Here is a 14837-nt window from a genome sequence, read left to right as displayed (position 1 = left end):
AGGGACCTGGCTCATGTGTTATAAATGCATTGGAGATGCAGTCTTCCTATTTTAGTGGCCTGTCTCTTGGGAAATGGTAGGTGAGAAGACAACTCTGTAATACCAATACATATTTTAAAGTCACACATGCAACCACTGGGGTTTTCTTATTTTTTTTTTTTAAATTCGTATAAAAATTTACTCTCCGTCTGTTCCGTGCATTAAAGCAACTCTGCTTGACAGTTCAAATGTGTATTTCAAGGTCTAATCAATGGCATTTTATTTGGCATGTTATTTTATTATATAATGCAGTGAAGAAGAAAAAGAAGCTTTAAGTGGGAGAGGTTTGACATGTGTTTAAGTATATTTGTTTTGTAGTTGTCCCATACCTCTGGCTCAGTGGGAGACAAAGCTGGTGGATGTACACCTACCTTATTTTGTTCCTATGCTTATAAGCCTGAACTCAACTGTAATGCGTTTCTGACTGAAGCCATGCGCTTTTTTCTTTTTTTTTTTTTTTCTTTTGTGTGTGTTTGGGTTTTTTCTTTTCCAATTCTTTCATCTAAAATGCCTGCGTGTGTGTTTGGGTTTTTTCTTTTCCAATTTCATCTAAAATGCCTGTTTACTGGCGTTCTTTATATGTGTTTGGGGATAAAGCTGTGTTCCACAGTTTTCCACATAGAACACAATGTATAATAATGTTGGATAAATTGAAATGCATCTTTTCTATCACTGCATCAACAGAACTGTGAAGCTTTAATTTTAGGTCCAAATAGTTTCTTCTATTGGACCTATAACACTCCAGCCTTCTGAGTACAGAAACAAGAGGAGGTTAAGATGTGACTTGTAATGAAAAGGGAGGGAGAAACAGAGTACAGCTTTGCAAAGTAACAGGTACAAAGATAGGTCTGTTAGCTATTTTAAGAAAATGGCGTTTGTTCCTCTATAGATGATCTGTATGTGGTTTTATAATCAGCCGTATTTGATTAAATTAAAGAAAGAAAAACCTTGGGAATGGTTTTCTGAATTAAAAGTTACTGACTTCCAGAATAAAATTCTGGCAGTTGAAACTGCTGCTTAATACTACAGCTAACGTGGACAAACCAAGATATGCCAAGGAACATTCATGCGAGGGTAGAAATAGGGGTGATACGAGTGCTGCTTTGTCAGAGCCCTATGATTTTGTGCAAGGCCTACTTTCAGACAGACAGTGAAGTGAATGCTTACATATGCCACTGTGAAAGTAGTGTGCGTTTTTTTTTTTTCCTATGGTTTTGTCTATTTTAACAGAGTTTAACATTTGCTGTCACTCTCGCTAATTGTGATGGATCAGAACCCCTCTAGGCAGCCGTAGCTCTTAAGAGGATGGCAGCTTTGCGTATACCAAATCGATGCCTCAGTCTGAAGCGGTACTTTGTCGTTGCATAGGCGAAGGTTGGGAAAACTAAAGATGATGATGATCTTAACTTCTGCAAGTGTGATATGGGTGGAATTTAATCATACAGTGCAGTAAAATATTTAACCCTTGATCTGTTCATTGCTTTAAAACAAGGCTCATAGGTGTTAACTGTTTATTGTTTCTGAGTTTCCTTGGGTGAGAAGAGTTTTCTCTTGCTTCAGAATCGGAACTTAGATCCTTCGTTTCTAGTATATGTTTCTTCCATACATGCACAATTTCTATTGGCATAGTTTTTCAGACATTTATCCCAAAGAAGAAATATCTTTGTGGGATCAGTGAAACTGCTCTTAGAGGAATGCGTGTCTTCCAGATTTTTAGATCCCTTGATTGAAGCTTCCAGACCTACATAGAAGCTCAGGTTATTGTGTAAGTGCTTGTTTTGGCTTAAGGGAAGAGAGCTGGAAATGAGATTATTTTATTTATTTTTTTAGGTTGGTTTAGATCAGTTGTGAAACTACAGCATTAGGGAAAAAACCTGTCATCCTAGGTGCAGATTTCTTGTTTCAGACTTTGCTTTTTTAGATGTCTGTAGGGATCTGTGTTCAGAAAGTGAAGGTTCCTTTACAGTACGCTCGTGCAAATGCCTTCAAGGAGAGCAATTCATGCCGTTCTGACACTTTTTCAGTCTTCTGTCTTCATCAGCTTATTTGCATAGGGTGACTTTGCCATATGTGCTCCTCCTTGACGAGCCTTCTCTCTGGAGTGCTTCTGTTTGAGTGAACCCAGTGTAAATGCTTGGTCCATATAGTAGGTTCTAATGAAAATAGGCAACGAAGCTGGAGAACATGAGTGTATGAACATCCAAGCTGAAATTTTGACGTGTACCCCAAACAAGAAGGAGCTTTTCCACAGAGCACAATCCCTTTTAAAGAGGAAATAAAAAGGCTATCATACATCACAGGAGTTTCTGCTAACCCAAATCTTTGTGAATTTCTGATGTTTCCTTTATCAATTTTGTTTTTTCCCAATTTTGCTTACACGTATCCGGATGCAGGAGTAGTTTTTAAAAAACCACTCCAAGGAAAAACTCTGTCATGTTAATTCTTACATACCACCTTTTGAGAGATGTTGGATCAGAGGACCGTCAGGCCCTAATAGCCTTTAGGTATTATCATTCTGATGCTTTCTTGAGTAAAATACTCAATATCTTGAGTAAGACTTTGTAGAAGATGCAAACTCTGACCTGCCCATGACCATCAGGAATAGCCAAATTATCACAAGTGGTGGCTCTTCTTCTAAAAGTATCAACTTGGGCAAAATAATTAATAAATGCAGAGGAAGTGCATGATGTTTCTTCCTGTCTGCAACATCCATAGACTTCTGTAAGTCACTGGGGTTCCAGGAAGAGAGTAATGCCAATGTTTTCTATATTCTTAGTCCAGCCAGATCCTCTCTTTGAGCCCTTAAAGGTGCTGTGGTGCAGTGTCTTTGTATAATGTTCTCTGCTCAGCTAAACTTTGAAGCTGTATCATTTCTCTGTGTAGTCAAATTAATGCTCTATTCGCATTATATAATACTGGTTTTAAACAAAATTTGCATCCTTTATTCAGTAAAATTAGCTACTTCTAGTATAAAGTGTATGAATGTATGTTAACTTGAAACAATTAATGATATTAATTAGTATGTAAGTCTCCATTCTAATTTTTCCTTACTTGATTTTTATCAGTGTGGTCTCAGATTCATAGAAAGGGAGACCTGTTTGTCATCTAGTCAGGAAGAATGAACTGGTCTTGTCTGCTCCTCAAAATCCTCCATACAGAACATCCTAGATGTTCCTTAGATTGCCTGCTAATGCTAATTTTTTTTTTCTTTTTTTTTTTTTTTGTGTGTGTGTGATCAAAAAGCTCTCTTAATATTTAGCTTAAATACTTTGGTATATTAAACCACTAGATACTCCTACTTTGACCATTATTGAACCTCATCCTTCTGTAGTAATATTCTGTGGTTCATCTTGGGGTGGGGGAGTGGACCATTTGGCCTGTTGCTTCTCAGCTGTCATTTTTTGTTTGGGTTTTTTCTCAGCCAAAAAAGTATGACTTCCTTCATTTTAAAACATGTTTATAAACTACTTACTATTTGTCTCTGTGCTCTGGGCTTCTTCCAGTTACTACATCTTTCTTAAAATGTACTATCCAAAACTGGACATGGTTGACACATCACCATTGCCAAATTAGGACAAAAAATTTTTTGTGCTGTACAGATGGTACTCCTGTTAATACATCCTGTAGTTGCCTTGCCTTTTCTTTGCAGCAGCTTGTTGCTAGGGTCTTAAAGTGATCCACTCCAGCTGCTACAACTTTTTCTATAGCAGTGCTGCCTCTTTTCTTTTTTGTTGTGTATTTTTGCATGTGAGCTTGATTTTGCTATTTTGAACTTGTCTTTTAAAAAGTGTTACCTAGATTTCATCTTGTGGGTTTTTTTTTTTTTTGTTATATTGAGATGATTTTAAAATGTTAAAGTGTTTAAAAATTATTTTTAAAATCTTGTCTTTCCAAAGGGCTTGCAGTACAATCCATCTTAGAGATGCATAAGGGAAAAAATAGTGGGAGAGGACAAATGGGATGGCATTTTTTCGCTAAGAGAAAGCCCCATCGTGCCCATGAATGTAATTACTAATTAAAACTTGTATGTGAAAGAAATGGTTTGGGGTTGGATTTTTTTGTTTGTTTTCAGAAAAGGGAATATTGCTTTTTGCAATGGCTGTTTTCTTGTAAGGCATTTGAAGAAACAATTTTAATATCTGGGAGGGATGTCTTTCTTTGCCATATCCATCATTTGTCCGAGAAGAGCTGTCACCCTCATCACAAGCTTAAAGGAGTTGAGCTTTCAATATTCAGGAGGCAACATTTTTTTTTTCCTTTTTTTTTCCTTGCACTCTCTCTATCCCCTCCCTACTTGAAGTAATCAGATGTCACTTGCATAGCAGTCTTCTTTATCAGAGCTGTCACTGATCATTCTTCTTTCTTTCCCAGTGACCTTGAGCCTGAATGGTTGGATGGTGTGCAGAAAAATGGGGAATTATTTTATTTAGAATTGAGTGAAAGTGAAGAAGAAACTCTGCTTCAGAACAGCTGTCCAGAAATGCCAGCAGTGAATCATGTCAGGTTTCGTGAAAATGAAGCTGAAGTTATTCAAGAGGGATCACGAAAAGAAAGAAAGTATGAACTGAAGAAATTGACCAAACTATTAAAAAAGAAGAATCTTTTACCAAAGCATTCTGGTAAGAAAGGCAGTGGAAGCTGTAATGTGCTCTCCACTGGTCCTACTTCCATACTGAAACACCAATCCGCTCAGAAAATGGGTGTCACTGTTCAGCAAAAATACAAAGATGTATATGTTTATGTAAATCCCAGAAAACTGTACAGTGCTGGAGAAGATGAGCAGCACAGGCTGCTGGAGGCCTTAGTAGGGATTGTCCATCAGTCTTCATGGAGCAGCAGAAGAGCAGAAAAACAAGGCAGGAAGGATAAAGTCATCAGAGGGATTGGTGAAGAGAAGCTTGTAGTACATGGCTTGGTGCCAGGTAGTTCAGCAATGAAAACAGGTCAAATCTTGATCGGTAAGTAATGGAATGAATAGTTAAATTTTGCCCTCTTCCTTTAAAATGAAGATTTTTTTTTTTTTTTTTTAAGGCAGCTGACTTGAATATTCCTTAGACATAAGCAATTATTTACAACTACTATTTTGTCAGTTCTTGAGGGATTATTTTAAATAAATGTCATTGCATCTGATGTTTTGTTACCTATTCAATTTTACTATATTAGTGGTTTTAAGAACATGTGATATAAACTAGAAGGTGTTAATATAGTAAAGAGATGGCTATCCTTTAAGCGTACAGGGAATGAGCAGCTTGAACTTGGAGCAACAAATACCCCACCACCACTACCTTTAATTTAATGCAGAATTTGCTCAGTAGATAAGTGGGACTGGGGAAAAGCTATAGTCTGCCAAATACTGTATTTTCTTTTCGTTCTTTTCCACACCATTCCCCTTAGATTAAAAGCTTTACTGTATATGCTTTAAATGGATTTTGTACCATAAAAATGAGGAAAAAATACTAAGTAAGATATATTCATATGTTACAAACTTTCTGCACAGCCTTGTTTGGATATTCCGTTTAGCAAGTATAACAGCTGCTTCTTCAGCAGTTGTGATTAGATGGCCTCCAAATACATAGTGGGGCTGCAGTTTGAGGAGGCAGTGAGCCAGTATAGCAGCTCTCCTTTGTGTTGGTTTGGCTCTTGTCAGACACTTCCATGAGCTGATGCAACTAAATAACCTGGCAGAAAACTAACTCAGAAGAAAAATAGCCTGTCTAGTTTTTGCTGGTGTAGTAAGTTAAACTTGGGTCACAGGAGGTCTGACAAGCACCCGGGTGTGAACAACGGAGGGGAATGAACTTCCGTGGCTGGTAGCGAAGGAGAAGAAATAATCCCACTTCCAGCATCAAGAGGCTATTAAAAGGACTCGGCACTCACGAGACCCCAACCTGTGAGACAGTAAATGTGGGACAGCTAGCCTACATCTGTAAAGGGTGGAAGGTTGTTTAATTACCCTTGAAGTTGGTCCCTCATAGGGAGGGAGCAAAGGTATGGTGTTGGTTAGACGATCATGAGAATCTTGATACTATAGTAGTATATATCCCACGAAGTCAGCATGAGTGCTTTTGAAATTCCAATGTTGTGTGTGTAAAAAGGCAAATCGTGCTTTGACTAGCTGATTCTTCTAGCACGTGTTTTTGGTAGGGATGCTAAAGATGACTCCAGAGGGAAAATTGGATAACTTTCAAATTTTATCAGAAAGAACTGATTAGTCAAGAAGTGGGGGATGCAGAATGAGGGGGAGGAGGGAGTGAGTTTCAGCTTGATCTGCTTAGTGGTATTTAATCTAATTAGTGTAAGAGAGGGTATTTATAACCTGTAAGTTAATTTTGGGACACAAATTTGTATATAACTGCATGTTTGTTAGAGCAGGTGTGAAGTCAGAACAGTGTAGGCAAATACCAGATCCAGGAGGTAAAGCTAACCTTCTAAATGGAGATGGTGCTTCATCTGCAGCACTTCGTGCTTCCTGGAGCTAGTGAGGACAAAAACTGTGGGGTTTTTGTTTTGCTTTAAATAGAACATTTAAATTAATCTAAAGAGTCTAGCAGTTTAATATGTCGTAGGCTATCATCAACCAATATTGCCTTGTTTTTGCACATTGGAAACAAATGCTTTTAAGCATACTGTAGTTATTCAGCTCTTAGCTGGGAAAATGAGCTGTATTCTGTGCCAACAGTATAAAATGTATAATTTTCATATAAAAATACTTTCAAATTATGTATCTGTAGTGAACACTGAGTACTCTGGAATTTTTATGTGGTGTCTAGAAATAGGGATGCTTTGCATAAATTAGATGTTCAGGTTTCAGTGCTGTGTGCATAAAGAATATACAGTAAAAAAATTTTTGTTCTGGTCAAAAAACTGTCTGGTTTACTGTTTCTGCATAGCACATCAGAGGATGGCATAGCTACGGTATACACCCAAAGCCTGATTTAGAAGCAACTGCAGTTCAGTAGATAGCCTCCTCAGATCCTCACAGGATCTGAAGTTGGACAGAAAGTTCAAGAAAAATACAGTAGAACGTCACTTTTTTGTTGTTCTTTTTAAAAGTAAGTTTTAGGAATCCTGTTGTGAATTGTGGAAACAGTCAGTAAAGAATATTTCTGTGGTCAGTCTAAAATTGAAGTATTTGCACAAAAGTTAGCAGCTTCTTGAGCCATCAAATGAGGAATACCTGATCAGTATAGCGTGATGCCTGCTGGCTGGTTTGGTTATAACTTTGTTCATCTTCATTGACCTGAATATGCATAGATATTAACCTGTTCTTGTTTTGCTTTTTAGTATTTTAATAGCCTTCAATGTTGCAAACCATTTTTTGTAGTAGTCTTTTGTGAAGCAAACACTAATTATATTTTCCTTTTAAAATACATGCTTTAAAATGACATACTGTGGTCTTCCTGGTGACCAGTTGCAACATGAGTTGCAGGCAAACAATCTTGACTCAGGGAGTTGTTACTGAATTTAATTTTTTGCCAGTTAATATAAGACTTCAGATGACTGTTTCAGGTACTGAGAAGATGAAAACAAACCAAAACAAGACCCTGAACAATTAAGAAAATGTTTTTTTCCCTGCCTTCTCCAGGCTCAGCTTCAACCAAACTCCTCTCCTCTCCCCTTTCCCAGTCTCAGGTACCCTTGTTTTCACTGCATGTTAACACTGTGTTTCCCAACCCCTTTGGTGAGATAACGGGTGGCACAAGAGGGTGGGATTGTGTGTGTGATGATTGTGTGTGGACGCTCCTTCCTTCTTTCTTGTTTTCCTCTACTGCAGCATGACTCCTCCGCAGGCAACAGCCCTTCAGGGATGGGTCCGCTCTGTGCGCCCTTCCCCTAGTGACTGCTGCTCTTCCTTAAATATGTTTAGGCAGAGGTGCCCTGGCTCCCCTGGCTAGGCGATGTTTTGGTACGTGGTGAGTTGCTTACACCGCTTCAGAACTGGCTACGAGCAGCACAAGGTAGCTCACGACCTCCTGCCACGCAGGTCACTCCTGCGGCACCCCGCTACCAAAATCCTGCCAGTTATGCTCCATAGACTGTTCTAACTCTCCCATCTTATTTAAAATTTGAGCTCTCTAGATTATTTTTCTCAAGACTTGTGTTTGTAATATGTTAAATAATAACCAAGTTACTTACAAGATTACTTTGTATTTTCATTGGCAAATTAGTTAATTTGTCAGTGATAAGTATGATAGCCACTTAAATGGCTACCAAGGTTGAATAGTAAGGGAAACTAAACTCTCTTCATTTTTTTCACTCTGAAGAACCAGTTACAAAGTGGTTATTGCTTTAACATTTTTTAGTAGAAGTAACTGCTTTTTCCCCCTAAATAATCACTTTCCTCAGGTGGCTTCTTCAATTTATTTTGAAATGTGTATCCTTTATAGCTTTGAACACTTAAAACATCTGTTTATTATTTGTGCACTACACTTTAATTTTTCTTTTAAGATTGCATATGGAAGTCGTAAGTCTTGTTGCTGTACTTTATTAACCAAGTAGAATGCAGGCGCTGACCATATGAAAGTAAATACAACAGTTCTGCAAGCTAAAAAAACCCTGCCACTTTGTAACTCTGTAAAAAGATGCCACTCTATCCATGTGTTGTTTATCAGTTCATTTATCTTTTTTTTTTTTTTTAATATTTAGCAGGTCAGCATCCATCTTAAATTTTCAAAACAAAAAAGCCCTCATAGATTTTTAAATTCTTGCTGTCACTTTCATTTCGGTTAGGATGAAATAGTTGCTTTTATCTCATGTTTTTTAAGTGTCTTTTGTATTTTTGGCAAAACTTTTTTCTTGCTTGAGTTCATTATTAACAATATGCACTGCTACGTAAAACTTTCTAGTCTCATCTTTGAACATATCTTCAAAGATAAAAACCTCCACTAAATATTCACTTTTAGATGCAGGCAAATAAGGGTTGTGATAGGAAATGCCATTATAATTTGATTTCCTCCCCCACCCACCCTCTTCAAATTGAAACCTATCCGATTCACAGCAGGGGATACATCTTATAAATGCTGATGATCATCATTTTTACTATAGTACAAATGGAAAAGTAATTCCAATGACACTGAAAATACAGGAAAGCTCTTTTCACTAGCAGAGTATACTATTGTTACCCTCTTTGAAATTATCTTCTGTTCTTATTGCCCTCGTCACTGAATATCTGAACAGTTTGCATGAATTCTCTCACCTGATCAGTAGGTACAATTGTCAAAAAAGTGTGAAAACTACCCAGGGACAGGGATTAATCTTGGATGGTAGTAAAGATAGCCTATAATAATCCAGTTTTGAACAAGTATGCAAAAGATGTAGGCTACTGTTGCAAGCTTCAGTTGAAAGGTCCGGATCCCAACCCCATGTACTGGCAAATGGTTTTCTATGGGTTTCTAATCCAATAATTCTGCTGATGTTATGTGTGAGAGTTATTTGTTTGTTTTCCCCAATTAAAGAAATGTTTCAGTAGTAATCTTTGCTCGTTTTAATTTTAATAGTAAAAATGCAGATATTGCTGTTGGAGTTCTGAAGTTCTGGTAAACAAGGCCATCATTGCTAGAAAGCCAAGTATATTTGTTAGATTTCTATGGCATAGACTAGTGGTTTAAAACGGTAATCCATTTACAAAAATTAAGCAACTTGCAGTCATCTTCCGACAGTCAGAGTAAATACTGCTTTTGTCATTTGCAGACCATGGAACTAAGAGTCCTGTCAGAAAAATGTCCTTGAGAGGACCAAAATACTGTGAGAGTTTGAGATTTTCATGAGGAATTACCATATATGGTGTACTTGTTGAAAAAGCTTTTCAAAGTAGAGATGTTGGGCACGCAAGATCGAAATACAGAGCTTGTGTAAGCTTTGCTATGTTCTCACTGTGGAGTTTGGGATGTCGTTTATGTCCTTTTAATCTCCTCTTGAAGCATAACAGCATTGGTTTGGGTAAAAGCAGCCTGCTAACATATAAAGCAAGTAATTGATCTGGCTTTCTTCAGTAGAATGTGTTCCATACTTTGCCTTTTTTGGAAAGGAGTATGTGAACATTTATAAGTACTTCCACCAAGTCATTACCAAGAACAGAGGAAACTAAATATCAGGATTTCATGAAAAAAGCGTCCTCAGTCCTCTCCCATGTGAACAACGTGGTTCTGATTTTAATTCAGCGAAAAATGTTCACTTCCCATCACAGTATGGAAGTGGTATTCACTTATCAATCAATGTCCCCTGGCTTAATGCAAAGAAGATCTACTTTTAGAAATGGTGCTTGCAGGTTTATCTCTAGGGAATGGATGTTTGACAAAAGTAATAGTCCTGTACCTCATGTGGCAAAGTGATAGGCAGTTCTGAAATAAACATTTTAGGGATGCCTGCAGTCCCAAAGACTTTTGTAAACTTTGTCTTTAAACAAGCAGAAAAACTTCCATCAGCTGTGTGCAGACTAGGTGTTTGAGATCAGTATACACTGTTCTTAGCTACTACTGACTGGATGCGAGAAATCTTTCCTAATGAGAAGATGGAAAGACAGAACAAAGAAAATAGGAAAGAATTCCTGCCTCTCTCCTCTCTGTGTTCCATCACTCTAGTAAAATTCAGTTCTGCTTGGCATTGTGTGGAGAACATTTATGTACATCTTACAGTTTCTTTGTGAACTGAGAATCTTTTTATAATAAGTGATAAAACTCAAAAGCTTGATTATTTATTATTAAGGGATTTCAAAAAAAGCTTACTTTATTCCTTAAAGAGAAGGACATCTATTTTTCTAAAGATAAATTTATTGACTCAAGGTCTGATATCCTGGAGCTGCCTAAAGAAAATTTATTGCAGTTGCTCACTGTGTCTCTAAAAATGGAACTGAGTGAGACTTTGTTCTCATGTTCTTCATCTTTTAACATATATATTGGTAACTTTCATGACAATCAATAGTCATCTTATTGCTGGTAGAAAGGCAAGCCAGAAAGAGCAGGGCGAGTGCTATTCTATATAGTATTATACAGTAAAATTTTTGTATACAACCGAATTGTTGAAAAAGCTAAAAAAATAAAGGCAAAATTTTACATTATTTATATCAGGTTTGAAAACAACATTTCATGTTGTTTTCAAAAGCAGCAAATGTCTGCTTTTTGTCTATGTAAGTATATACGTCTACTTCAGCAAAAAAGAAAAAGTTCACTTTGATCTCTGTACTTAAGAAAAGTAAGGGGGAGGGGGTTTTTCACCCACATCATAGAGCACAAGAATGATTGAAAAATGTATTTGCAGTACCATCTGTACAACTTTTTTCTCTCCACTAGTGAAATGTCTCTCTACATCTGAAATTCAGCAATGTTTTAGTCTGGGAAAATATGACTTAACTCTGCAAACCATCAAGTTAGATCAACTTAAACAATTGCAAACACCATTTACCCTTTTATTTCATTTAACCTAAATTGATTAAGCATTAAGTAAGTGAAATTAGATTAAACTTTATGTATTTGCGCTATTTTTTTGACGGACTTAATGTCTGAAGACCTAAGTCAGTCTCACTTTCTGTTAGTTTTTCACCCTGCTAAAGGGGAGGAAACAATTCTCAAAGAAAGCATAGATGTGAAGCTCTAACAAAGGAACACTTGCATATATAAACTCTTTTGCTGGCATTAATTATCACACTGGGTAGATCTTGTGGTCATGTTCTGCTTTAAGATACTCTGTGTTCGTAATTTTACATACTTCCTATTGTGCCAGTGATGTCTTTCATTCTGTTACTTCATAGTCTCTATTCTTCGAATGCTATTGTGTTTGGCACAAAGAAAAGAAGGAAAAAATGCAAACACCCGCCCCCCCACCCCCAGTTCTGAAAAGTCTATACTGATAAATGTAGATTTTCTCAGTTGTACATCAAGTTGCAGTTCTTTAATAACGATACAGCATTTTCTGGCAAAATGAAGGCAGCCTTACAGGACTGCTGTTCCATTTATGGTACATGATTACATTTTTACAAATTGAATGGAATAAATATTTACTGCTGCAATGAAAGTTTTACATATGTACATTAGGCGTCGAATAAATAAAACACTTTGAGTATATAACATGTAAATACTGATGAATCTTCTCCTTTCAAAGTGCCTTTGTATATTGCACCCTGGGAGATGTGGTTCAAAAATACTCCCTTATGTGCTAAGGTGCATATGTCTTCACAAAATGTGTGCAGCTCGTTTGAATGGCTCTGTGGATTAGATGACTCGACTGTTGTCTTTACAATAGAATTTGTAAGGTCTCTAGTAAAACAAACAGAACACAAACAACTTTTATTTAAACAGTGCTCCAGATGAGTACAAGAGCAATTTATGCTTTCTCTTGTATTTGTGAATGATGATCTTTTAATACAGTGCTCTTCAACAAAGAAAGTAGTAATTCTGTTTATAATTTCTTGTTTTATTAAAGTAGCTTGAATGCTTTGCTTTTGATTACAAATTTTCAAGTCCTGGGGCTCTGGCATGGACTTACTGAGTTGCTTTTAAATGCTGTTTAACTTTCAACTTTCCTGTCTTGAATTATTGTTGTGTTGAAGATTCGCTAGGCTAAAACTTCGCTGTGCTGCGCATCAAGAAACACACAGGTTAGGTTGAGAGCTACTATTACTTGAAATAGAAGAACCAGTTTAATTCATTCTATGGAATGGTGACATTTTTCTGTGTATACTAAAACTTAACCTTTTCTTGTTTTACTGTAAGAAAGAGTAGGAATGAATTCTCCTTTAATGTACAATAACAGTGAGCAATTGGTTGTTGCCTAGTGTATTAAAGAGGAACATTGCTTGCATTTTGGGGGGATTCTGTATTTCCTTACTGATGGTTAGTTAAGAAGAATGTTCTTTCTCTCACTGGCCTTAATTGTGTTTTGCACCGATTTTGAGCAATCAACCTAGTACCTGGAAAGAATTCCAGTTGTATTTGATGGTATTTAACAACGTAGAAGATAGAAGTAATGATAAACTGTCAGAATTCTTCTAAACTTAGAGTTTCTGTTGTCTTTACTAGATTCTTAGGAAATGGACAGACCTCAGAGACACAGATTCTGCTTTTCCTTAGTATGTACCTCATCATGATCACTGTGTTTGTTTGAGCTAAGCAAGTCTTCTCCCTAGAAAACATTAAATATGTACTGGACCTTACAGTTGATCAGTGCTTTATTTCTGCAGTTGAGCACATTTTTGTTGCCAAGTCAAGGCTTAAAATACAGTTACACTAACATGCACATTTGCTACGAATCCATATCCTTTTTCTAATCTCTTTATGCTGCCTGAAAGAGTGGTGAGCACTGCTGCTACTACCTGGCTGAGGATTTCCCTATTGCAGGTGTGGTTAAATACTGCTGTAATGCTGCCTCTGGCTTTTCACATGTCCTGGCGCAGGAGGAAAGGACAGGTGTCACGATTGCAGCTTCTAGCCTGTGTCTTCTGGGATTCATATAATTCCCTGAACCCTGCAAGTGCAGCAGCACTAGTTGTGAGGGACATGCTGGTTTATTTCACCTTTTTCAATAAGGTTTACCTAAGTGTGATGAGCTATAAGTGTAGATACAAATAATAAAACAAACTGAACAGAAGAAATAATGAACTGTCCAGCTGTCTTCGGATTTACATTATATCCACATACCTTCGCTATGCCAGTCCCAGAATTCCTCCCCTTGTGCCTTTTCCCACACATGGGGATACCTCATACTGCTCTCATAATACCGTTCCCTCTCCTGCCCTCTACCAGCTTTTTGGACAAGTCAGTGTTTGCTGTGTCTGATTCTGAACTGCCTTTGTACGGACTGGCCAGCCTGGAGCACAAACAGGACAGGTGATGAGCTCAGGGTGCAGCTTTACCTGGGGCAGGAGAGGGAAGGAAAAGGGGGAGCTTCTCTATCCAGCAGTCCATTAAGAGAATGCGTAGCCTTCTCTTCCAGCTTTGGCTGAAATTTAGTAATGGGATCAAAGCTATTCATAGTACAACTGTAGAAGCCTCATTTCCTTAGAAAACAAAGCCCAAGAGTACCTAGTTTGAAAGAAGATAGAGTACCTCAGTCAATCCTTTTTTCTTGTTTTCAGTCGTTTATTAAGTGTCTCATATTACATATCACACTCCTTTAAATGCTAATATTAATAATCTTGGAGAGGATGTGGAGGTACTTTTTAAGGGAGTTTTTGTGCAGCTCGAGCAAAATTAGGCTTGGTTTTCAATTTGCTCTTCCAGAGCAGCTCTTGGTATTTTTAGTTGACACCTGTAAGGCATAAGAATAACCTTGGAATCAAGTCACTTTCAATGTTAAGAAAGAAGCTAATTTCTTTTCTTTATTTCCCTTTCTACAGACAGAAGATACAAGCTGGAAACTAATCAAGTTTTTCACCCAATAGAACAGAAAGCAGAGACAACTGAAAGTGACACCTAAGAAAATCAAGTAGAAAATAAGGCCTCTTATATTTGGCTGAAGTTGAATATTTGGCTCTGGAAAGGACCTAATGAACATCAAGTCCTATATCCTGGTGCCACTGGCAGTCACTTCATATAGTTCTTTTTATAAATTTATGTTGCCTCATCTTAGGTATTTTGCCCTAGATAGCCTTATTGGAAAGCTTTTTAGAAATTCTGGTCTGAGACTACAGAACCTTTTGATTTCTACTCTAGCTGCTTTCATACCTAGTCTTTACTCACCTTATCTTTAACCAACATAAACGGGTTCTCCATTTCCCATGGTCGCTGCAGTATTGCTTCTATGTGTCTGATCTCATTTGATTTTATTTTTCTTGAGCACAGGTGAATAGAATCGTAAGGAGTACT

General features: G+C 37.3%; 1 protein-coding gene across 1 annotated transcript in view; it reads left to right on the top strand.

Annotated features, from left to right (window-relative positions):
- Positions 1 to 4412: 4412 nt before the first annotated feature.
- Positions 4413 to 14837, top strand: part of INTU (inturned planar cell polarity protein) — a 44532-nt gene continuing 34107 nt past the window's right edge. The window contains exon 1 of the mRNA XM_009579300.1: positions 4413 to 4997. Coding sequence (XP_009577595.1) covers positions 4520 to 4997 — 478 coding nt within the window. The 5' untranslated portion in view covers positions 4413 to 4519. The remainder of the gene's footprint in view (positions 4998 to 14837) is intronic.

The sequence above is a fragment of the Fulmarus glacialis genome, unplaced genomic scaffold (assembly GCF_000690835.1).
Source record: "Fulmarus glacialis isolate BGI_N327 unplaced genomic scaffold, ASM69083v1 scaffold17686, whole genome shotgun sequence".
In the NCBI taxonomy this organism is placed as follows: Eukaryota; Metazoa; Chordata; class Aves; order Procellariiformes; family Procellariidae; genus Fulmarus; species Fulmarus glacialis.
Note: the sequence above shows the minus strand (reverse complement) of the source record. Positions and strands in the feature narration are given on the sequence as shown.